We start from the raw sequence: 24,148 nt of genomic DNA on the forward strand, positions 1-24,148 counted from the left end.
GAAGGAGGAATGGTTTTTTGTCCAAATGGCATTAAAGTCTTCACGTTCTAGTCCTTCATACATTAAAGGGGTAAGGATCAAAGACCATGTAGCCTATTCTTATTAGTTGAACTTCAAGTCTATCACCTACAAATGGGGGGAAAATGATCAGCATGTTCTAAGAGGGAGATTCCTTCTCAAAATACGTCGTAAGAGATTATGGAATCTCGCCACTGTGCAGATATAGTTCACCTAAAGATCCAGAAGATTGGATGAGCCACGTTTTCTTCCTTCAAGTTAGTCATAGTTGTAATACTAAAGAAAGGATTGAATTTATTTTTTACTAATCTGTTTACCACCACATAGTAATTGGTTTTCACATCTAAGTGTACACTGTCTGAATGTACATTTAATTTAACCCATAGTTTTCGAAAACCAATTCTCAGCAACACCTTTACTTTTCTAGCTCGCTCCGGATCAACGTCGCTACTTCCGAGATGCTTGGGAGGGGATCATTCTTTACAATGGAGAGTACATCATGAAGCTTGGTCAAAACAACAGGAGTAAGAGCATGTGTACCTACCAAGGTTGAATAAAGCCATTCATCAGTCAATCACCCATGATAACTTTCAATATAATGAATTGTTATTAAAATAATAATACGCATTTACCTTTAAGTTTATCAACGAGAGCCTTCAGTAAATCCAGTCCTTGATTCCTTAAAGCAACATATTTGTAGTCTTGCAAACTACCCTCCAGTAGTGAATCAAGAAGGGTCAAAAGTGATTCTTCAGATATCACTTTCCTCTCAGGCACATCAAGCCGCAGTCTCTCCAGGAACTTCTCTAAACCCACAATCAGAGCACTGCGAACGTTCCAGACATTTCGCACAAGCGCCTTGCAAACACAAGATACAAATTCTTCCGAGTATTGCTCTAGAAATTTTGGTATGATGAACAATGTCAATATTTTGGAGCATACATGCCAGGCTCTATTACTTTTAGTATCTCAAGAGCTTCGTATACCTTGTGAGTGAACATCCGTCGTCCATGCCATTCCTAAAGTTTTGGCTGCATTGGCCATAATAATTAGTTGCAACGGCTTTCCTTGTTCTTCATCATCGCCATCGCTGTCTCCTTCGTTTTCAACAATTGGAATAAGAATGGATTTGACTTCTGAATAAAAATCAAGCTCTGGAAAGTTATCCAACAATGTTCCAAGTGCACTGATAGCATGTCGACGGTACTGCTTGTTTATCTTCTTGGACTCCCTTAAGAGAACCTAAGCACGAAATATTTAAAGCTTGTTAGCATATATTTTTATCAAAGGTATTCATCCCAATACTAATCTGCAATGTTGAATACCTTGGCAATGTCTTGTAATTTAGTTGGGTTCATAACAAAAAACTCTTTAGCAGAGATGGCTATTGCAGGCAGTAGCTCTGCAATGTGCTCCTTGCCTTCCCAAGTCCTTCCAGAGAGCCCATCCAAAACCAAAGGTAAAAGGAGATCCATATTGCCAGTTAAATCTAAGTGGAATGTGAAGAAACAATGTTCACCATTAGCCTGATCGCTAGGTTTGAGAAGGTGAATGTGCTCGCGTTGACTTACCAATTATTTCTGACATAGCTTTAAGCGCGGATGCAGATTGCTTCTTGGCATTCCAGGAACTTGAAGTAAGCTGCTTAGATAACAACTGGATGATTTCGAGCGCATAGAGCTTAACAGCTGAAGAGGAGCCACTGGTATTGTCTTCCCAAACTTCCTTCCAAATATCACTGATAGTCTTATTCGAGTCAAATGTCCCGTAATAAACAGTAGGAAGGATGGCCGACGCCACGCCTTTGAATTTGTCAGATGCGTTCTTCGAGATTTCACGCACCGTGATAGCAGAGATGGAGCGTAGTTCCTCCTCTATGTAATGCGAAAAAAGCCTTGTTAGAATAGGACAGGACACTATTGATCCATAAGATCATTGATAGCAGGTTATTTTTACCTTCTGTGTCGAGGTAGTAGCCAATCAGACGCTCAATAAACCTGACCAACTGGCTATCTGTAGTCAATCTTGAGAGGTATCCTACTGCCACTGCATACGATTTCCGAACAGCTGGGGATTTATCCTTAATCGCTGATCCCAAGATTTTCAGGATGGCATCACTATACGGCGCAACAAGCGAAGGTTTCTTAATACAGATGGACACTAGGAGGTGGGCACACCCCGCCTATGAAGCATACAAGTTTAATGTACGAACAAGTAAAACGTTAATCTTTCGATACCATGCTACATGATAGCGAAACTGTATTTGGCCTTATCATGACTTCGATTTACCTTCGTTGGAAGGCCGACCGCCTTTTTAATCACTACTATAACCTGCTCCGAAAGAGCTGGCATTGTAGACTCATCAACGTTCTCAAGGCAAGCTTCAACGCCCTCCATCTGTCATACATTTTTAATAAATATTTAGTAGTTGTCTCATCAATTCACGATTTGATTACAGAGAATAGTCGTACCATTGGTGATAGCTTTGCTGCATTTAGTCTTGTGCTCTCTAACTGTTCTTGAGATACTTGATATTTTTCAGTATGAAAGCTTAGGTAATCTAAAAGAAAAAAAAAAAAAAAAAGTAAATTCTTACTGCACAAATTAGACTTTACTATCAGATATTTGATTGCCTTCATACTCATCATTTGCGGCTCCATTGACGTCAATCCCTCCAACAGCGCCACAACGATTGATGGTATATGGGTTTGGAGGAGTGGGCCCGCTTGTTTGCAAATCTTGAGAATAGTGGACAAACTAAACTTGGAAACCTCTTCTGCACTCGACATCAATCCTTTTTGAAGCAAGAAGGGGACCATTATGTCCAATACTCTTTGACCCTGTGAAGCAGTGACATGCTTCGGGTCACAATATTTCACGGTCATCATTGTTAAAGCCTTGCATGTCTTGAAAGCTGCAGTGCGGACGCTTTCTTTAATATCATCCAATGTGCGGAAGGACATGGTCCAAATATCCTCAAGATATTTTTCAATTTCCTCGATAGATCGTCCTTGAAGGAGATCCGCCATGGCCAAACAGCTATATGTCCAGCAAATACATTTGATAAGCATTTTCATTAAGGTTAATGAGTTATCTCGGAGGCGCTACACATCTCAAACCGATCTATTAACTATTCACCTTGATTCCCGTGTCCTCCAAGCCCTGGCGCCCATGCCTTCTAGCAGGTCCTTGACGATAACATCAAAATATTCTTGAACTGCCTTTTTAGGCTCTTTCACCAGCGCTCTCCAAATACTGGTCATTGCATCATGCACCTTTGGGTTAGGGTCATACTGGTAGCGGTAGAGTCGGGGGATCAATGTTGCTAAATATGGTTTTAATTCCGCTTCTGCCTGAGAAACAATGGTGGAAAATCCGAATGCAGCGCCTTTTCGTGACTGCCACATTGAGTTATGGCTAGCCAGATGCATGAACTTGTACACGAGCTCAGGTTGATTCATATCGCTTGCCAAAGAAAGAATAGACTGGTATGTTGAGAGCGACGATCCATCTGGCGCTTGACCTAGAGCATTACCTTCAAACAATTCTGTATCTCCTGTGACCTTTGGTGCCGCCTTCCTTCCTTCCCCAAACATTCCCACAAGTGATTCGACAAGCTGGCTTCGGATCGACTGATCACCGAGCTCATACACCAAACCAATTCCTTTGGACGCTACTTCTTGCGTGAGCTCTAGTTACGAGGAGAAATAAATATAGGAGAAGCTATTGTTAGGCAAAATGGTGGCTCGGCAACACATAGTATTAGAATTGTAGGCTGGAACATACCATCACGATCAGATAAAAGGCTGGAGAAAACAGCGTGGATCTTAGGAAGCTGAGTCTATATGATAGGTAAGGTACGTTTATAGTAAAGAGTAGAAAAATATAGCTCAGCTGAATTCGTCTGGCTTCGCGACAGGTTATTTAGCCACAAATATTACCTTGATACTTGCATGGCTGGCGCAGAACTTGACTAATGAAAGCAACCAGATACATGCAGCTTTTTTCAATGCAGCTTTTGGACTATTGCTCATATCATTGAGAATAGAATTTAGAATGCCATCCATAACCGACGATGGAACTTCATCCGTTGACGGCTCTTTGTCCGCTATATCAGCGAAAGTATCCATGAGAGTGCATTGCCAACCAGCTCCGATACAAGCAATAGCCTCACCAATAGTAAAGTTCAGTTCGGCCTGCTTAGTCTGTTTCGGGCCAAAGTCGTACAAAAATGATAATATGTCATGAGATTGGCTTGGATCGCCTACACTAATGTGGCCAAGTGCCGTGATTGCCTGCTCCTGCGTTTTGACATCCGTAGTATTGTTGGCTACGCCAATGATTTTCTGTATAACCTTAGTAGTATCATCTGATGGTAGTATACCATATCTGCCAATCTCTCCTAGTGCGGCACATGCTCCTGAAACAAACATACTTTGCTTTCCATCGAGTAGCGCCACAATATCATTAACAATACTCTGCATTTCCAGTATAGGTATTATTTCAGAACTCTGGTTAGAATAGCGGTATTTGAGGCGCCCCAGTAGGAAACCAATAGTCAGAACGCTGCCATGCTGCTGCTCGCTAGATATCTGCGATAATAAAGCGTGAAAGGAAATTAGGATTGAAGCACACACCCGATCATCTGTATAACCATGTGCTACTCCACTTACCGACTTGGATGTATCTTTGATAGTAGAATGTAGACCATGCATGAGCTGTAAAAACACTTCGCGCTGAGCGCTGAGGGCCCCGAGGTTATCTGTTCCTACGATCCCAATGATATGTGCAACAGCGACCCGAGATTCGAGCTTTGGGGAGCCAATGAAGGACTGAAAAGCCACGTTCATTAGATGACCTTATAAGTCAGAACAGAATGATAATGTAAGAAATGGTATACACGTACCTTAAACCAACCCAATCGATGAGCGTATTGCTGGGAAAGACTGCTCGGAGCAAGAGACAAAAGCTCAAGTAGGCATGTCAATGCAGTTGAATGAAGAAATTTTTCTATATATTTTTATGACCGATTTAGTTAGTGGGGGAATTAAAGAGGAGGCCATTGTAAAAGACGTCATTACCCACCATGAGACCCTTGGTAATTCATAGCAGCTTCAAGAAAGAAGATATAACGTGACATTGTTTTTTGTTCATTGTCAATTTGGTTATCAAGGTCCCACATTTTCTTAAGAAAATCTTTGATCCGTGTACGTGTCGATGGCGTAAATACAAATTGCTGCAGCTCGTATTCATTAGACGATTCCTCAATAATTACTTCTGGATCTGCAGTTGTGATTAAGAGGCGCCTGAAGAACTGGAGCATATGTGTATATACTTCCAATGAGTACCCCATTAGAGTAGATTTCCCAGAAGCCCATCTTCCCTGCATTCCAGTAGTATGCTCTTTTAGTGCTACCGACTTAGCTGTTATCAATTCCAATAGTTGGGTAAAATTTGGTAGTAGAGTGGCCTCATCAGAAGAAAGGTTTTGCTCAAGTAGGCGTGCAGTTGGGAAGGTTAGTCCACGTTTGGCTTCCTCTCGAATTTCAAGTTTTTCATCTGCTACAGTCATCAGACACACATATTTTGAAAAAATATCTGAAAAGGAGAAAAGGATATTGGCGTATTTAACAGCACAGTATCTTGCTTGATGCTCTTCCTATAAATGAAGAAGTTCCACGGGTCAGTGAATGTTTTAGAATTGGAGTAGATTTAACTACGTTTCTAAAGTAAATGTTTACCCTATTCATATTATCTTCAATTAATGATCGAATTCGTGCGACATCAGCATCAGTAGCCCAATCCTTCAATGGATGAAAAGCATCCAACATCGTGCAGATACTCTCTTGAATAGACATCTTTACGTTCGAAGATTGAGTGGCTAATTGGTCAAACAGACCGCCCAGAATAGTCAGATCATTTCTGAAAAGCTCGGGCACTATTATTGAAAAGGAAAATGAGTGAGCTTGATATTATGGGTTGCTGAATTAGCAAGCTCCCACGATGCACGCAGCTCAGAGATGACTTGCCTCGTTTAGAGATTAATGCCAGAGCCATATAAGCAAAGCCTTTGGATGTTTCGCTTTCTGGTTAAATAAGTAATTAAAGAATGGCAATAGGATAATTTATCAATACTTTTTGACTACAACCGCTTCCTGGGGCTCAGGAGTAGGAATATTTGAACAGCAACACTACTGGGCCTACCTAAGCCACGTGCATCTTCGCTTTCGCGGATGTACTTGAGCATCCCAGAGAGAAGAACTGGCGCCATCGGTTTCAGGGTTGATAAAGACGCCTTTAAACAAAATAGCGATGTGCATTAGCGAGACGCTATAGAAGGGCCTTTGCACAGACATCAAGCAAGCAAGAATATCAGAGCATTTATACCATCCTTGCAATCCATTGAACAAAAGCCATGCCTGCCATTATTAATTTTGCATTTGTTTTGGTACCTAAGGGTAGAAGCGCGTTACTAAATAATAGTACATCTTTATACTGCCAAGCTAACAACTGCTGTTGCTTATAGCGTAAATAGTTGGCTTACCATACAGACAGTCAAATGAAACTTGAAGTGCAGATGGGAAGGAATCCGCTGCTACCTTTGACTTTGAAAGATAGCCCATGATCCTCAGCTTAATTGGATTCGAGCTTGGCTGACGGATGGTGTCCTCTTGGCCTATAAGACCATACATAAAGTTAGCGTGTTAATGAACTTGTACAGTTAGGCTCCGTTCTAGTGTTTTTCTTCTTACCAGCAATGGGCTTTCCTTTATTGGACCCTTGATACATTTCATAAAGTCTATCGATGACCATCTTGTTCTCAAAGTCAGGGGCTTTGATACGCTTCAGCCCATCCTCGCCCATGCTTGAAACCTCGTGGTAGGCATCGCCAGAAGCAGCGATTAGCGCTATGAACCTTTCAAGGTGTATTTGCGCAGGTAACGAATCCGGGAAATTTACAGTCGAGTTAATAAATCTCAACACTCCAATCTAGCAGATGCAAATAATAATATAATTAGGCACAAGCACAAGTGCACAAAAGATTTAATTTTAAGTGAAATGAACCACTATTAAAGAAGGCTGACCTTAACGTTCTTGAGTTCGCTTGTAGAGGCCCAAGAAGCTTTTCCACTGTTTGTTACAAGCTGTACAGAATGTGGACTCATTCCTTCAGGAGGAGGATTCATGATAGGAAGTAATCCGGTTGCATTAGATTGGTTGTCTCCAGAGCTGTTAATAGAGGCGAAAATATTGATGGAGGTTAAAGATTAATAGCATTCGGAATGCTGCTGCAAAAAAAAAAAAAAAAAAAAAAAAAACGGACCTGGATGTAGCATTGTCTCTTTGCTGTCGCTGAGTATGTGATGATCCAATTAATGGTTGGCGATAGAGGAGGACATCTTGGAATCGTAAAAGTAAGCACATAGCATCCGATGGGGAGCCTGTAAAACCGTAAGGATCTGTCATAGTGCTATCCTCATTGATTTGTTTTATCGATGAAAGAGCCTGAATAAAATCGAGGGTTACTTAGAGCTGGAGAAGCAAACGGATCCGATGCATGCATTCTAATTAAAGTTTTAGCAATCTAATAGCTTACAGCAATCGCCATGTGGAGCAGAGTGGTTTGCTGTGCTACTGGGCGACGGGAAATGCCTTTAATCAATTGAGGCAAGGCTTCCAACTTGTCCTACGTTCATTTCAGTTTACCAAATCCCTTTCTACATTAGTATTGAGTGTTATAGGGAGCCCCTCTTTTTACGTTTGTGGATTGCGACCTCATTCACACAGATAATAAAGTCCTACCTGTAAGGAAATACGTTCGTACCCTAGTTCAATATATATTAGAGTGAAGTTTTTGACAAGAGGAGAGCTACTGTCTGAGAATTGCTTCAGTAGTGCAGGGACAGGTAGCTTGATCTCCGGTTTGGGTCTCACCCGTCTGTTGATGTGTGTCAGAATGCTCACCACCTTATAATATATTTAGCATTGATCAATAAGAATACCAAGTACCACAAAATCTACAAACGCAATTTGCATTATCAAGGTCGATATCTGTCTTACTTTTGCGCGCACGTTCTCAGCAGGACTTGCAAGCTTCAAGAGCACAGGACATAAGAAAGTATTGAGAGTTTTTTCTAATTGAGCGTCACTCTCTGCTAAAGCAAACCGTAACTCGACATTGTCTAGGAGCTCTAATCAAAGGAAACAACCCCTCATGCTGCGTTAGTAACATAACATTATTGTTGTAGAAAGTCTTTTGCCATCCAAATTATCCCGAACCTAAGTCTTTTTCGACCATGGTGTTATTGGTAAGCTGAATAGTTTTGAGTTGAAAGAATTTCAAATGCAGACTGAGTTTGTATAAACGTGAATGTGAATGTGAATGTAGATGAATAGAAGAAATGCAGAAAAAGATAGGAGTGTATCTCTTCTCCAATTGGATACACGTAACAGCGACGCGCGTCAGTTACAGTCATATAATTTCGCCAACATTGCTGTTCTAGCTAAATCAATAATACTATTTGGTCAAAATAAGTGTGAAAGACCCTATTTATTTTTAGTTTGTCCACCTGATGTAATGTCGCCTTTCTTGCATTATTACGCACACATTCATTCGTTTTATTGCTTCCAAACAACCCTCAACAATGAACACAGAACGACTTACATTAGCCAACGACTCTACACCGCCACGCTTCGCTCAGAGCTTTTGGGTAAGAGGGAATTCCCTTACGTATACTTTCCTGAAGCAATTTATTTAATACTTAACGATTGCATTCATACTCCATCTGGGAACTTTCGTTGTAGCAATAATTACAACAGTATTGACCTTGTTACATAAGCGCCTTTCTAGGGAAAGGATGATGCCGGATACTCTGCACTTGCAACACGCATGCGCCACGCCAAACTGACTTGTCAAGAGGTCTTAGGCATGTTTCAGGCTCGGTGAGTTTAATATCCATCCAATTATTTCTCTGAGGAGTCATCTGAGGATCTACAAAAAGACTGCGACTACAGTCTCATAAAGAATTCACCAACCAGCCTTAATTCCTCTATTAACGGCTGTTTGCTTGTCATGGGCTTCTTTATCACTATTATTTTGTGTCTAGCGCTGCCCTTGAAGAGGAATATGGAAAGAAATTAATCAAATTGTCAAAGTCGCCGCTGGGTAAAGACGAGCTAGGGTATGCAATATTGGTTTTCTGAGAATGATGTAATGGCGCTCTGGAGACAACAATAGATACATGATGCATCTAAAATGACCTAGCGCCGACCAATGGTTTGAAAATAACGGACCTTTCTAGATCACTTCGCGATTCTCTTAATGTCGTCCGATATGAAATTGAAGCCACCGGAAAATCCCATGTTGAGCTGGCAGGCAAAATGCGTGATCAGTTGGAGCTTGCCCTTGCAGATTTTAATAACAGCCAAAAGGAGAAAAGAAAACTGGTAGAACTCTTTGTCTTGATGAGATTAGCAAACATTTGCGATAAATATTACTGCCTACTGAGAACAAATTATGCTGACGGCAGAAATCCCGACCATACAATAACAATAGCATCAAACAGCGATCGATCGATCGTTCCGCAACAAACAGCTCTACTTACAACAGCTTGTTAAGGTATTGATGCTTTTGTGCTTTATCGTCGAGTAAAATTTATTTTATCTAACTTACAGATCCATGGACATATTTTTTTTTTTTTTTTTAAAAAAAAAAAAAAAAAAAAAAAAAAAGGCGAAAGACAAGTATGATGCAGAATGTATTCGAACCAGGGGTCTTTCAGTTGCGAAAATGAACCTTGTAGGGAAGGACCTTGATAAAGTCACCTTGAAAATGGAAAAAACTGAGCTGGCATCAAGGGCTGCAGGTATTACTCGATACTGGGCTCTTTCTTCCTTAAAATTGTCTACACATGCATCCTACAACTCATATGTTCTTTTTATGGCCGCATAGATATCGAATACCAAGCAAGCATTCGTCAATTAACAGAAATCAATGAAAAATGGATTTCAGATTGGCGCTCGGCGTGTGATGTATGTTTCAGGTGAACAGATTAAACTCGCCTAGAATGCTGTGTCTTCACCTGTGATCCTAATCTATTATGTCATTTCTTCAACAGAAATTTCAACTTCTTGAAGAGCAGAGAATAGATTACCTACGGACTACTCTTTGGAACTATGCCAATATCATATCGAGCGCATGTGTTGCGGATGACGAGGTCAGTTGTGATACTTTCGGGCTTAACATTCACATGTACTAATTTGTTTATCCAGACTTATCATGGCTTCTTTGAATACCTATATCACATACCAGTCTTGCGAACGGATACGATCATCATTGGAGCTATGCGATGTCAATCAGAACTTGCAAAGTTTCATTGAGGAGTGTGCTACTGGAGAAGATGTACCTGATATTACTACCTATCTGAATCCAAAGTCTTCCGAAGGATCCGACAGTACAGTGGACAATACAATTACTCCTCGAGCATCAATGCAAGAGATAAGAGTCAGAACTGTTTGTGGACCGCATCAGCCAATAATAAACAATAATGATTCGGGAGCATCCTCTCGCCCTCCACCAAGCCACTCAATAGACCATGGAGCCGACACAGGGATTAATCCAGGTTCACATGTTGAGGTGGCACTAGCAGTTGGTAATAACGTTTTCAAGCTGGATCCTCAAACTGCCGCTCTGATGGACCAAGATGACAGCGCCATTAAACCTCCGGCAGAAAATAATTCCACTCGGCAATTCACCAGAGATAGATCGCCATCCATTTCTACAGACAATAGTCTTGGAATATCCCTGGATGCTAGTGGCACTGTAAAGGAGAATAGATTCCCACATTGGCAGTCGCAAGCGCCATTACAGCCATCTTCAGCCTCATTTCCCACTACTCAGCCGACACTTGGAATATTGCATCCTCAATACCAAAACACCGTCAATAATACTAGCATCAATAGGTTGACTTCAACTGCTGCGCAAGGGTGCAATCAGACCATGTCTGCCCAGTCTGATGCCCCTTGGCCTAATACCCATGGCATGGATGCTACATTGCAGAATAGAAAAGCAAATAGCTCGTATAGTGGGTCTTCTGCCCCGATTCAGCACCAAACATCCTATCATGAATATGGTGGGGCCACAGAACAGAGTCACACGCAGGCTGGAACCCAATCTACGCATGATGGGCGGCGGATTCTTTTTTATGGTAGGTATCACTGCTACCACTTTTTCTTCGAATTGAAATGTCATCATTCTAATCACAGTCTGACTGTCTGGTATTTGCTCAATAACAGTTCGCGTAATGTATGACTACGAGGCCACAATACCTGAAGAATTAAGTCTAAAGGAAGGGAATATCATCGCTGTGTTGCATACACGTGACGATGGCTGGTGGGAAGGCGATCTCATCGATGATAATCGAAACCATATGCGCGGTTTATTTCCAAGTAATTTCACGGAGCCAACTGAATAAATGCTAGTGTCATAGCTTAAATGTTTAATGACATGACATGATCGTAGACCGACAACTTGACAGCCTTGTCTCCTGTCCACTCAAATCGAACATGATTCAGCATAGATTCCTCTGATCCTAGATCATGTCGTTTTTTGACAAGGAAAACATGTTAGTGCCTCAAATCCGTTAAATTTAGGAACGAGTGAGCTACCTCAATTACATACCAGCCGCTCTTGAGTCTTCTAGAGCAAAATCAATTTTACGGCTGGATTGCTGCGATGATAGAGAAGTCATGCTGTGGCTTTGTTTGCTGCCACCTACGGAGGTAGATTTAACTTGGGCCCATAGGCTATTGCCACCCATGAGCATACCAAAAAAGCCAGGGCTGGGATGCCAGAAGCGGACGGAGCGCTCTTTGATCGAGCACGATACGATTGTCTCACCATCCCGCGAGAATGACACTGCTGATACTGATTTACTGTGGCCCTCTAGGATTTGCCAGCGAGTCGCTGTATGAAGGTCGTAAACAACAATGGCGCCTTCCAATGTACCTACGGCTAGCTTTTGCGAGCCGGTGTGAAAGTCTAATTGGGGAAAAGAATGGACAAGATCCATCATAACGGAAGTGGCGACAGGAAGCAAGGACTCACGGGCTTGGGGAGCAATAGGATCAAGTGACTTTACGATGGCTTCAGTGAGTCGTGGAATACCTTTATACAACACGGCGGGATTCTATTAATTAGAATGATTACCAGCGATCAGACTGTCAGTACGATTGAGCATCTTTTAACTTGTGCAGCAACGGTGCCCATCTACGTAGTCGTAACGATTGCATCACTCTACGATATGTTGATCATTACTTTTCGTGAAAAAATAGAGACAAGCTTTAGAAGACCTGCTCGATCAGCCTGTTTCTTGACATCCAAAATATCCTGCGTCAAAGTAGTCACAAAGAGAGTAGGATTGATGGCAGCGATTCGAGCAATGGCTCGGCGTGCCCTACGGGAAACTAGGGTATTATAGGACTGTGAATCCATTGCCATAGTAAATAGTGTGTGCAGTACTGCATCTGCGCGAATGAATGGCTGCCACGACCCAAATCCTTGAGATAGTAGATCAATCGAGGCAATTCTGTATGATAGACGAGTATCGTCATTGAGAAGGATCGTCAGTGACAAAGCCACCAATTTCCGCACCCTATTTGACAATCAAAAATTTAATAAGCATTGTGAATTAATTATAAAGCATTCGAATTTTTATCTTTTGACATACGTTTCGGGCAAAGCATCTGCGTTTTCGGCTCCAATGATCCCTAGAATGATAGCGGAGCGAGCCATGTACTGACTTGAGCATGTGTCTGGCAGAGCTGCTGCTGGTACTAATAGAAGTGGGGGAATCATTAGTTTCGATCGAATAGCAAAGTTATTATCAGAATGATCATCACCGGATACCTACTTACAGTATACAGACCAGTACTTTACTAGCGATGAGATCTCAGCTTTTGACATCCGCTCAATTGTGGAGAGCAAAATTATTCTCGCTGCCTCTTGAATCTCCACTGAAGTATGTTATAGAGGACTATAGTGAGTACAGTCTTCCGAGAAATAGTAGGGGCTCTGGATATATTTCATCAATAAGACCAGGTCGTTTTCATTCACTCACTTTGAGGATCTTGCCAGTACTTCGCTAAATAAGAAAGTGAAGGTGGACAGTAATTCGCCCCAATTGAATCTTGGACAGCACTGCAATAATCCTTTGGCCAGATGTCCATGTCAACACTAAGGTTGCACACCGACACCACAATCTTAGTCAAAGAAAGGATAGTAATAAGTTTGGAGGCCGTCATTGTAGGTGATATGCACCAAGAAGTGGTGTCACAATTATGCGCAGGCGCCTGAATTGATATATTTCCATAGGCACTATAAAACACAGATAGAAATAATTGAAGATTCAATACCAGTCATGATTATTGTTGCCACGCACACTATACTGATGACCTTTTTTGCTCTCAATCGTACCCTCGCATTCCAAATGCAGCAGATCGAACTGGCTGCGATAATCCGAGCGAATTCCGAATTGAAATCGCATGAGCATTATCTTCAGTGATCATCAAACTTAAAATTCTCTTCGCTGCATCCAAGCATTTCTGAATATCATCTGAACGAGTAACTGGTTGATCTACTGCCTTCGCCTTGGATTTAGTAGAGGACCTCCACTGCCCAATAAGCATTCCTCGACGGGCAGGTGTTTTAACATCAGCCGTATTCGATGGCTGAGAGGCGAGATTAGGGACTGCAATGTAATCTTGCTGCTCTGCTACGCGAGCCGGAGCTAATATACTAAGAATTTGCTTGAGGTTGACGATAATAGTCTGCACGCAAACTAAAGATAGAGTCCGTATGTTAAAGCCTGTTGATCATGACTTTTATGATCGCATTACGCGTATTTCTTACCTGTGCCACTGAGCCATGTAGTAATGCAGTCAAATGCTAATTTAGAGGAGTTCGACCGCGTATGGACGATGTCACTTGGAACAAAAGAGCGATGGTAGTTAGTTATCAATATGGATTGCAAACCATTAGTTCGGCGCTGATTCTCTATTACAGACTCACCAATTTTTCCAGCGAGGATCCATTATTATTTCACGAGCAGAATCTCCTCTGACAGTACGATCTAGATGGCCGGTTTGCATCTGTTCAGAAATTATCAGAGGGTATAAATAAAAACATGATTGATGAATTTGCACAAATGAAATCTCTAGGCCACTGATTTGAATCGCTTGATCCTACCTGCCAAATAAATGCCGTCGCGTCCGCATACCATAGCACAATGTAATCTTCTGATGGCCTCCACTGAATTGATAGCAGAGCATGCTCATAGCCTCCAAAAAGATAGATGCTGTAGTGGACAAGAAAAAAATATCAGCTCGCCTTCCTATGCACATCACTACATGACGTGTTAATCCGTGAATTATCCTTACCAGCTCATCTCTTCGATTGAAATGATGGCAATTGAGCAGTCTTGCGCTACAGATATCACACTTCTCCTAATCCTTGAATTAACATCGTCAGGGACTTGTAGGAAGTGGGCAATTGGTCTACTATGGTTGTTAAAACATGCAATCTCGGCACCTGAACTGAAATGAATTCATAAAGGAAACAGGTTAAGGAGAAGTTGCGAAAAATACCACATTTAATTCACCGTATTTGATGCGTGAGACAAGTTCCGTATTGCGCCATTTTGAGTTCTTACTCAATGCTCCATATCCTGGCAGAGCAATCCTCGCCGCCTGACATTAAGAAGGAGCGTTGCATTAGGTCATCGGATGTGAAAATAGTAGTAATGGCTCCTACATGCCCTCTCAAAATCATTATTTCCTCTGAGGGCAATGATTCGAGTGTAAGAGTTAAGGCTAGTAACGCCTGGTCTACAGATATTATCCAAACATGACCTGATACTAACATAAGCAAAACATATATTAGTGCTTCTGGTTCCCAAAAAATGTCATTTCAACAATATGTCGAGTGATGAAACCTACTGTCACCCAATGCTATCAAGACATCGGTAAGCATCATGGAACAACTTATAGAGGGCTTTAGAATGGGCCCAGCGCTGTTGAAATCCCATTGAATATGCGACTCGTAGATATGGGGAGCTATATGTAATAACAAATACAGTTAGTGTGTATGCTTTTATGACCACTTGCATTAGATTCAGTATATGTCACCAACAGTACCTTGTTCATCATTGTCTCCGCATGGCAGTCGAGCTAGGGAGTACTCGAGCCCCACAGAAGCATTTCGAAGACATAGTACATATTGTAACTCATTACTCCTTAGGATAGTCACGGTGGGGCGGTACCCCAATCGGATATTAAATTCGGAAACTGAGGAGCTTTGGTTAAGGCAAGTTCTGAATGCGATTATGAGAAATGATGCCGCATTAAACACCATTACCTTGCACCGCCGAATCTGACATATCCCTATTATTAAATCCAGGTTGTTAACGCGTCCGATGTCTCATGCCAAAATACCATGAAAGACCGCTACCATCGACATCTTACCTTACGTCTGTGGATAGAGTTGACACATCCACATCTATCTGCTCACTGGCTAGCTGTGGCCCTCTGAGTGAATATACACGAACTCGGCCCAACTATTTGATTTCCACCGTAAAAAGCACACTGTCAATCTCATTACTGACTTACTGACTTTAGTTACAAATTTGAACCCAAAGCAGATGAACCTTACTTCTGTCCACAGCACAATTTGCTCCGAGCTAATAAATTCTGCGCCTGCAAATGGCTCCTTTTCGGGGCATGGTATACTGCAGCATATATTGTTGTGAGATTGTAGCGAATACACCTACATATGAAATTTTCTAGTTAGAATGACAGCTCCTAGGCTGTGCGGGGAACAGATCTTATTTTTATACCTGAATAAGACTCCTTGTCACCAAGGCAACCCTGGACGCTTCGTAGCGACATGATACTAAGGAAACTACACTGTCTTCTGTTTTTGTACAGATGTCGTATGTTTTGGACTTGATCACTGTCAAACTAGATGTGTCAAAAACCCAAATCGAAATCTTGCAGTCTGTGGAAACAGATAATATTCGACTCTGATGATATTCTGAAAATAAAAATGTTCAGCTTCGGTATTGAGATTGGGCCATGATATATTTTTTACAAACAAATATTGCTGTCCTAGGAAGCATACCATCGCTTGGCAATGCAGTGCAATAAACCCAGTCTAAGTGACCTCCCCAAACACGAACCACCTCCAAAGAAGTTGAATCCAATATGCATGCTTCATTTGAAGTACCAGCGCATATAATAAAGTTGGGACCAGATCCTGACTGTTGTGACATATAGAAAATTAGTGTAAGCCATTTAGAGAACCGTTTCAATAATAATACATCACATTACAACAACGACAGTTTACTGTACTTCATAACAAGTGATACCTTTTTGAGGGATGAGATCACTCCTAGATACGTCGGCACGCCGATGAACGCGTCAGGGTTGGATTGCAGGCATCGTCCATCAGCGAGGCTCCATTTTTTCACTTCGCTAAAAAAGGTTTGCGCAACTTAATTGTCTGAGCACAAAGGATACATCATTTTAAATAGCCCTCACTAATATAATATTATAACATACCCGTCCTCCGATGCACTAATGAGAATCCATTCGCTTGCTGACATTGTTGCACCTTCAACTAACATTGCTTCTAACGCAGTAATGCGGGCATTGTGTCCTATGAGAAGAGTAGTAGGCTTAAACTGCAAGGTGGATAAAATCATTTACAAATTGACCGTCAATTACTCCAGTCCTGTCTGTCGGACACCATTGGCATCTTTATCTTTGATATCCAAGATCCTGACCCCAGTCAAGTATTTGTAATAAAATATACGTAATTCGTCTGCTCGTCTACTTGCCTTGATTGTCAAGGTATTCTCAAACTGACAAATGGTAAACACCCAGATGAGTCCGTCTTCGAGTCCGGTCACGACATATTGAGCACAGGCGAGAGACACAGACACGGTTGCGATGGGTTCCACGCCAGTCCAAAATGCGATTGGGAATGACAGAGCAGCGGACGCCATTTGTCCAAAACGTTGAGTTCTCAAGAGCTCATTCAAATATTCATGTACTTCAAATAATCAAAATTTTTAGAATTTCAGACGTCACCCGCCCAAGCTGCTGGTCGTACTTTATAAGCATTAGAAGCGCTTTCAGGAGTAGAAAGCGCTTTATTTTAAGTATTGCGTTGATTTTCTTGAGTGAGCAAAGTAGGATAAGGCGACCGTTCGGACTCTATATGGTCCTGTATAAACCTGAACACTGCCACATGTCATTGACTTCTCTACGTCCCTTAAACAATACTCTTTGCATACACCTGAACTTTTGCAAGGGGTGTGTCAATATTCGACAAACATGTAAGATTTGATGGCTACGTCGCAGTCTTTGAATTGTGGAAGCGCTGAAGTATGCGGAAAACGGGAACCATTTGTGTTTTTACTAGCAACAGGCGCAGCTTCAAAAAGTTTGCCTCCAAAGAACAAATCCCATATCCTCCATTGCTCAAAAGAGACAATGCTGTCTTTTCTGCGTCCCAAAAGCACGCCATAATTTTATTGAAGCGTCCAGAGGCATTATTTGTCTCATGGTTGAGAATTAACAGACTTTCAGCCAAGTTTTGTTGTTTTGAACAACATGGTGAATCCTGTCCATTCTAAGTAGTCTCTCTGGATGGCAGCTATTCAAGGGATGCTAACCAATTCCGCTAAATACGGTTAAATCAAGACAGATTTGGAGAATCAACAAGCATCGTGTTGTCACCTAGGATGAGTGTAGAAAGCCAAGGCATGAGAGAGTAGACCAAGACTGCTCATATAAGAAGATCGATAATCCAACATCAAACAAGGGAATTGATCATTCTATTATACATTTATTAATGAAAGACCTTTGAGATCCTTATCCATCATGGTGCACCATCTAGTGAATACATATATTTCTTTTTTATTTTGGAATAATAACAGCATTTTTGTGCGATAGAAAATCTCGACATAGTAGACAGTTAAACACCAAAAAAAGCTGCCTCCATTAAGAAACAAAGATCTATCGAGGTCTCTCTGATACTATAAAGTTTGGCCTGCTGAACAGCTCGGTCGCAATGAGAAGTAGCCCTGTTAGATATTTCAACCGGCTATTGGGAGACCTAGGACCCTCAATAGAGAGTGCTGACAATACCACCTTCCATTCATAGGTGCTAAACCGGGGTCATAACTGTTATAGAAGGCAATTTACGGTCTAAATAAAACACTCATTACACAGCACTCCTTCAAAATCCCTCTATTTCAGTCGATTTTAGTAACGATGCCCGCTCAAACACCAGTAGCATTTTTCTGCTTTTGTTAAAGAAGATTATGTATGTTGGTGAATGATCGATTCAAATGATCGTCAGCTCCACGACAGTCCCTCTCTGGAGCCTTTTAAACCCTTCCCCATACCGTGCAGTAGGATGACATGACTGGATCATTTGTAGTGATGCTACCGCTGTATATACCCCTATTGAGCTTCAGCTATCACTTTAGTTATCCTTCAATTTGTGTGTTCGATACCTGTTACAATTCGCCGCTGAAAAAGCCGACAGCGTCTGCCGTGTATCCTTGCGAGAGATGGGCACTGCTTACGAAAAAGGCAAAATAACATTTGTTTATTTAGCCGGTTAATTTCTTTGAAACATGCTCTTGCCTACAGCGTGGATATCGGCAAGATAGCTTAAGAAAAGGAAACCCAAATATTTAGTAGAAAAGATTACGGCTATTTTTGGTCGCAATTCAAGGAGAATGGGTGTCATTAGACTCTGTATAGAGCAAGTAAGTGGAGCTCGATTCCAAAGTATTCCTTGGACTGATTTTATTCATTTAGCTTTCATCACTCATGAGTAGGTCAGATCCAACTCTCTGTGCTTTCATCATAGTTATGAGGCATTGCCGATGTTCTTACTTGATAGACTTTTTTTTTCACATTACTTGATATCGTTGGTTTAATTATGGTCACGTTGGGTCGACTATAAAATGAGTAAGCAGTTCAGGGAACTCTGGCTCTTTGTTCCTTCTTTTGTATACAGAACCAATAGAGTACCGACTGCCCTCGTTCAGACTTTTGTATTGTGCTATTTGTGTTCGAAGAAGTAATTTTCATATCTCTGTAGCTGGAAGCGACCGGCTTCACAAACCATCCGAAATCTCCTGTCCAGTCAGCCCCTAAACTTCCTAACAATATGTTAAACACGGATTGGTGCAATCTCCATGGAGGTAAAAAATCAGTAAAATAATCAGCAAAAACCATATATCAAGCTATATCATTGCCCTCGAGGAATCACAGTACCCCATTTTCCTACCTATGAATATCTGTGGGATAGCATTTCTGAGCATAATTTAAGCTTGGCTCTTTGTTTGTTTAAATGTTTCACTACATCACACAGTGTCCCGCACAGCACCTCGCACAGCACCTGTAAGGCGGCTGAACTTGTACCGGATATGAGGCTGCTTGGGCCCTCTCAAATTAAGGATTGGAGCCATTGGAGCTATTGGAGTCATTGGAGCAAGACGCAACAAAAAATATAAAAGGAGATGTAAATGAAAAAGCGAGCATTTATTCCCTTCAACATGGCTACTCTCCAAGCCAACTGCGACGATCGCCTGCCAATCTGGCTTTGCGTAGCCGCAAATGTCTGTGGATATGTGAGCAATACAATCTGGTTTATCGTTCTCCTCCCACAGATTATTAAAAACTACCGTCGAAAATCCACTGCTGGTCTCAGCTTTATTTGGGCCTCTTGTAATTTCTGCGCCAGTCTCATCAACCTTTTTTTCATACTCGACATCGACGTCCCATTGTTTACCAGAATAAGTGGATGGTACATGCCGATACTCGAAATTGTGATGCTCTTCCAGTTTGTACTATACTCCAAAGTATCAATGTCCAGAAAGCTCCCGCTTGTCTTAATCTCTTTGACAATATATTCAGCAGTTATAGCCGTGGAATGCACGAAAGCATTTGGTGAAGACACATCGTCCAAGCTCGTGTGGGTGTCAATTGTACTTTGGTCCATCGAGACATACTTCCAAGTCTTATTGAACATGAAAAGGCGATCTGTTGATGGCCAGTCATACATATCTCTGGGGTTATCTTTGATGGGCAAGACCACCGATGTCATCATGCAATTCACATTGAAAATGCCTTTGCAGTATACATACATGACATATTTTTCTTCAACATTGGCATATTTCAATATCATACAACTAGTCATATATACCCCGCGTAGATGGTACACCACACTTGTAGTGTCTACATTAAGTCTTATGCTCTGTGTATTCGTAGTACTTCTAATACTTAGAACATCTATACTCAGTATTTTATGTCCAATTGGTATTTCAGTGTTCCTTATTGGAGGGTTCATAACGATACGCCGCCAATTCCACAAAGAGACCACACAATCCAAGCTTAGCTCCGCGGGAGAAGAAGAGGATAGTATTAAATAAAATAATCTTTGTTTTTCCAGGAAATGGGTTCAGTTGTCGCTCTTTGCTCCAACAGCTCCAGTGCTTTTGCGTTAAAGCAGAGACATTCGTTGGCTTTCAGATTCCGGAATCAATGACGGAAATAGGAGTGACGTTATTGCTTGCGTTTATTGGTTGGAGTAAAAGCTATCTAATCTTCTTCTTGTTAGACGGCGCCTTGTTAATGATCTTGTAGAAGGGAGTGGTGATTTTGGCGGCCGTTTGGTGTGTGCATGTGTGTAAATTTGGTAGTCGACACCAAGCACAAAAACATTTGCATAAAGAAATAATATCAACATGATATACTGAGTTCCTTTCCTGAAAATTTGTTACAGCCATGGCAAAGGTGTCTGCACGATTGTGGAGTTACCGCCAAAATAAAGTTTGCTTATTTCTTCTGGAGGCTCCATTGGAAATGCTTGTTTTGGCTCCCGTTTGATTCGAATTGTCTAGGAAACAAAAACAAAAATACACCGCGATGCAAAATGTGTTTCTAAATGTACAGAAAGCAAAGAGACGATTCAACTATTTGTTCAATAGCCTGGTACATGTTCGTGTACACCACAGAGCTGACAGTGATGAATAAAAAAAGAATCAAAAAAAAAAAAAAAAAAAAAAAAAAAAATTTCTCGCCCCTGTTCCACATTTGTACCGCCAAATATTTTCGAAACAATAAAAAAACCGCGATGCAAGATAGTATTTACAACAAAGAAGCACATCAACTATTTGGTCAGTGTCTTCCTCTTGTTTGCTCACATTCATGTACATTTTTTTTTTTAATATTGGTGTGTTTGTATGTCTATTAAGCTTTCTGTCTCTCCGTTTAACACAAGGAACCTCGCGCAAGAAAAAAAATGCCTTGCATGATTGGTGCCAAGCCTGAAAACAGCGATTACGCACATGCCGTGCATGTAAGATAGGGCCTTGATACTATGACTATTATTATGTTCAACTCATGTAGACTCATCGAAATCAACTTGTGATCACAACTGCTACTTGGGCGCATGGGCTCTATTGACATATTCACATGAATCTATCGATCATACTCTGTTGCCAAGGACTTGAAAACATATATGAATTCATTTCTTCCTTGATCTATAAGCCCTTACTTGTGGAGCCAAGGTTTGCTTCTTGTCAGCAGCAAAGTAAACTGATCCAAATTTTGTGTAAGTTTGATTTCTATTTTCAGGAATGGTAGGGTGTTGATAACTTTTAGCTCCTTGCGAAATTATCAATTGCTTATCATATAGGAATAGTTATTTCATTTTACATAGATTAGCAGAACCGCCGAGTGCTCCCATTTGAGTTCCTCGGTCTTTTCTCCTCACAACCTAGGGCTCGACGCTTGAGAGCTACGTCTTAGATGTAGCGATACCATGAAGCCCTAAGTCTGAAGTCTTGGAAAGCCTTGGGGCTTGGGACTTAGGCCAGAAGGCGTAGACTGCTCCGCCAAAGATCGGTCAAAATTATTCAAAGACGAGTGGCCGCGCCCCCACGAGACGAAGCCACCCTAGTGCCCGTTCATGGTGAATCGCTAGGTCTCTCCAATTCGCCTCGTTGTTTGTGCAAGGCTCTACGCTTTTTATAACAATAGCCTTCCTAAAATCCGAATGGATTTGTGATGGCCAGCTGGAATCTCTTTAAACCAAATGGAATATCTAGCTTAATGAGCATCTAATTCCGATCAAAAAGAATTTTTTATATGACCGAATAGTCACTTGAGTGGGTGGACAATGACAACTAGGATGCGGATAGCCCCTTCTTTACAGCACCTGTCATTCAACAGCCCAGCTTACTCTATGTCGTATTTCAGGTAAGTATGGAAAATATAGATGCTCCCATGGACGCTGATAGCGTTGATCCGTTAATAGATATAACTGATGGATACTTCAAGCGAGAGGACAATGCACTGGCCGCCCAACATTTATTTCATTATTTTGAAAAAAAAAAAAAAAAAAAAAAAAAAAAAAGGATAAATAGTATAATGCTGTCAGTCAGTGTATCGTACTGATGTACTAAACATACGACTTGAAGTTTTCTTCAGTAAATTTTTACAAACATCGGTAAAAAAAAAAAAAAAAAAAAAATCAATTACTTTTTTTTTTTACTATGTTTAAGTAAATAGTAAGTAAAAATTTACTAAAGAAAACTTCAAGTCGTATGTTCAGTACAGTACATCAGTACGATACACTGCTGTCAGTAACAGAGACTGATATCTTTATTCGAGACAGACGAAAACGTAGGCTGCGCAGGGAGATAACAGGACACCGTGAGGCTGTCAAATTAGCCGTCTTTGTCCTGATAGCTGTCGCTAGGGTAACAGCCACCCAGACATAGCTGTGAGGCTCAGGAACAAAGAGGATATTTATGGAAGTTGTTGGCCTATTACAAATAAACAACATGAAAAATATCTCAAGAGATTTGAATAAGCTAGTGCACTATGGCAAAAGCAATGGATTCTGGAAATCAATTTGCAATTCGTATTTATGCAGGCTATGTACATGTAGCTTGTAGAAGGAACCCATGGAGTATACCTTATAGAGTAGCTAGGAACATTCACCATACCAAACGCGATCCTGGGTATTACTTCCCTTTCCCTGACCCTGGCCGTCTTTTCAGTTATCAAGGTAAGACATATCACATACTTGTATTCAGTGCACTTTGTTTGAAGCACTGGAAAAACACCTCTTCAGCTTTATATTAGGGTGATCTTGAGGCATTGGTGGAGCTGAACTCGATGGATGTAAGCGCTCTTGGTCATTCGGTGGTATCAAATGCGTAGAGGAAAAAAAAAAATCGAGATTAGCATAAAGCCTTAGTGCCGCCCAGCATTTGATCAGAATGGCCACTAACCCTGAGTGCAGAAGATGCATCACTACGGTACTTTGCAAAGCTAAACCATGTTTGTTGGCACGCCTATAAGGGATATTTCCTACATGCCTAAATATATTTGTGTGCTGTGTGCAAATGTAGTAGAGGCCTTCAAGGGAAATTGCAGGTGCTGTTACTCGAATACTGCCCTCCTTGAGATCGAGCTTACAATATAACCAAAAAGCATTCCATTTTGAATACTTGTCGTAACAAAATCGGAGAGTAGCAAGGCTATGGCTGCATTTTTAAAATGTTATTCCAGAGCAGGTCAATGCTTCCTTACTTCCTATTGCACGAACCTCTCTCTCACATAAATCTGCCAACAAAATACAGTGAATAATAACATTAAACTCTTCTACATCATCGATGGAGGCTCAGCTTTGTCTCCTTTCTCCGTGGAAGCCCCGCTTGATGATGCCATCGATATCGATAGGCTCAGAGGTATTATCAAAGTCGAAAAGAGCGCTGAGTTTGGTAGTTGGGTTCGAACTGTCTTTCCCTCTGCAAGACCTCCATATCCTTTACCAAAAGAGACATGGATATGATTATTTTTCTGGAAACATTTTCCTTCATTTACGGCTGGGTAATGATTAACATCGGTAGCGTTCTCTTTGCTGTGCAGCGTCTAAACGCGTCTCAACCATGACTACATTTAACGTATCCCTGCGGTCCGCAAATACAAAAGTTTTTTCATAGTCTGTTGATGTTATGGAAGCCTCGCCAGAAGACTTTGT

At 41.3% G+C, this 24,148-nt stretch overlaps 4 protein-coding genes across 4 annotated transcripts; 2 read left to right on the plus strand and 2 right to left on the minus strand.

The window, feature by feature from the left end:
- Window positions 1-305: 305 nt before the first annotated feature.
- BCR41DRAFT_356328 (proteasome stabiliser-domain-containing protein) lies at window positions 306-8,464 on the minus strand. The gene is made up of 27 exons (XM_022024630.1): window positions 8,299-8,464; window positions 8,080-8,210; window positions 7,822-7,986; window positions 7,616-7,705; window positions 7,343-7,524; window positions 7,104-7,248; window positions 6,771-7,008; window positions 6,563-6,694; window positions 6,406-6,470; window positions 6,223-6,313; window positions 6,048-6,104; window positions 5,760-5,956; window positions 5,104-5,677; window positions 4,925-5,028; window positions 4,692-4,850; window positions 3,960-4,610; window positions 3,805-3,859; window positions 3,157-3,709; window positions 2,660-3,057; window positions 2,490-2,578; window positions 2,308-2,415; window positions 1,975-2,200; window positions 1,590-1,892; window positions 1,344-1,507; window positions 1,005-1,260; window positions 651-914; window positions 306-558 (listed from the first exon to the last, which is right to left on the minus strand). Exons 1-27 carry the CDS (start codon window positions 8,315-8,317, stop codon window positions 434-436), a joined length of 5,541 nt encoding a protein of 1,846 aa, XP_021880201.1. The 5' UTR covers window positions 8,318-8,464; the 3' UTR covers window positions 306-433.
- Window positions 8,465-8,593: 129 nt separating this feature from the next.
- BCR41DRAFT_387494 (hypothetical protein) lies at window positions 8,594-11,570 on the plus strand. Its single transcript, XM_022027903.1, has 10 exons — window positions 8,594-8,729; window positions 8,870-8,961; window positions 9,126-9,200; window positions 9,321-9,465; window positions 9,575-9,637; window positions 9,752-9,884; window positions 9,971-10,050; window positions 10,137-10,235; window positions 10,331-11,225; window positions 11,314-11,570. Exons 1-10 carry the CDS (start codon window positions 8,664-8,666, stop codon window positions 11,490-11,492), a joined length of 1,827 nt encoding a protein of 608 aa, XP_021880202.1. The 5' UTR covers window positions 8,594-8,663; the 3' UTR covers window positions 11,493-11,570.
- Window positions 11,509-17,078, minus strand: BCR41DRAFT_397591 (hypothetical protein; the record flags this gene model as incomplete). The annotated part of the gene is made up of 21 exons (XM_022028896.1): window positions 11,509-11,609; window positions 11,699-12,206; window positions 12,335-12,671; window positions 12,747-12,852; window positions 12,934-13,032; window positions 13,137-13,393; window positions 13,493-13,805; window positions 13,928-14,001; window positions 14,087-14,166; window positions 14,264-14,372; window positions 14,455-14,610; window positions 14,727-14,901; window positions 15,013-15,129; window positions 15,211-15,386; window positions 15,538-15,629; window positions 15,725-15,781; window positions 15,909-16,069; window positions 16,193-16,331; window positions 16,440-16,545; window positions 16,633-16,729; window positions 16,886-17,078. The coding sequence occupies 21 exons, from the start codon at window positions 17,076-17,078 to the stop codon at window positions 11,509-11,511; spliced, it is 3,453 nt and encodes a 1,150-aa protein (XP_021880203.1).
- Window positions 17,079-19,648: 2,570 nt separating this feature from the next.
- Window positions 19,649-20,545, plus strand: BCR41DRAFT_356341 (PQ loop repeat-domain-containing protein; the record flags this gene model as incomplete). Its single annotated transcript, XM_022024631.1, has 1 exon — window positions 19,649-20,545. A coding segment is annotated over one exon (877 nt), but the record flags the coding sequence as incomplete, so codon positions are not given.
- Between the last annotated feature and the right edge of the window lie 3,603 nt (window positions 20,546-24,148).

This window comes from Lobosporangium transversale (genome assembly GCF_002105155.1).
Source record: "Lobosporangium transversale strain NRRL 3116 chromosome Unknown BCR41scaffold_25, whole genome shotgun sequence".
Taxonomy (NCBI): domain Eukaryota; kingdom Fungi; phylum Mortierellomycota; class Mortierellomycetes; order Mortierellales; family Mortierellaceae; genus Lobosporangium; species Lobosporangium transversale.

Excerpts from the sequence above, each read along its gene's own strand:
- BCR41DRAFT_356328 (XM_022024630.1), bottom strand. Across the intron at positions 3,710-3,804 it reads CCTTTTATCTGATCGTGATG|AGCTCACGCAAGAAGTAGCG; the intron begins GTATGTTCCAGC and ends CCTCGTAACTAG. Across the intron at positions 2,416-2,489 it reads CAGCAAAGCTATCACCAATG|ATGGAGGGCGTTGAAGCTTG; the intron begins GTACGACTATTC and ends AATGTATGACAG.
- BCR41DRAFT_387494 (XM_022027903.1), top strand. The coding sequence starts at position 8,664 with ATGAACACAGAACGACTTACATTAGCCAACGACTCTACACCGCCACGC. Across the intron at positions 9,638-9,751 it reads ACTTACAACAGCTTGTTAAG|GCGAAAGACAAGTATGATGC; the intron begins GTATTGATGCTT and ends AAAAAAAAAAAG. Across the intron at positions 10,051-10,136 it reads ATTGGCGCTCGGCGTGTGAT|AAATTTCAACTTCTTGAAGA; the intron begins GTATGTTTCAGG and ends TTTCTTCAACAG.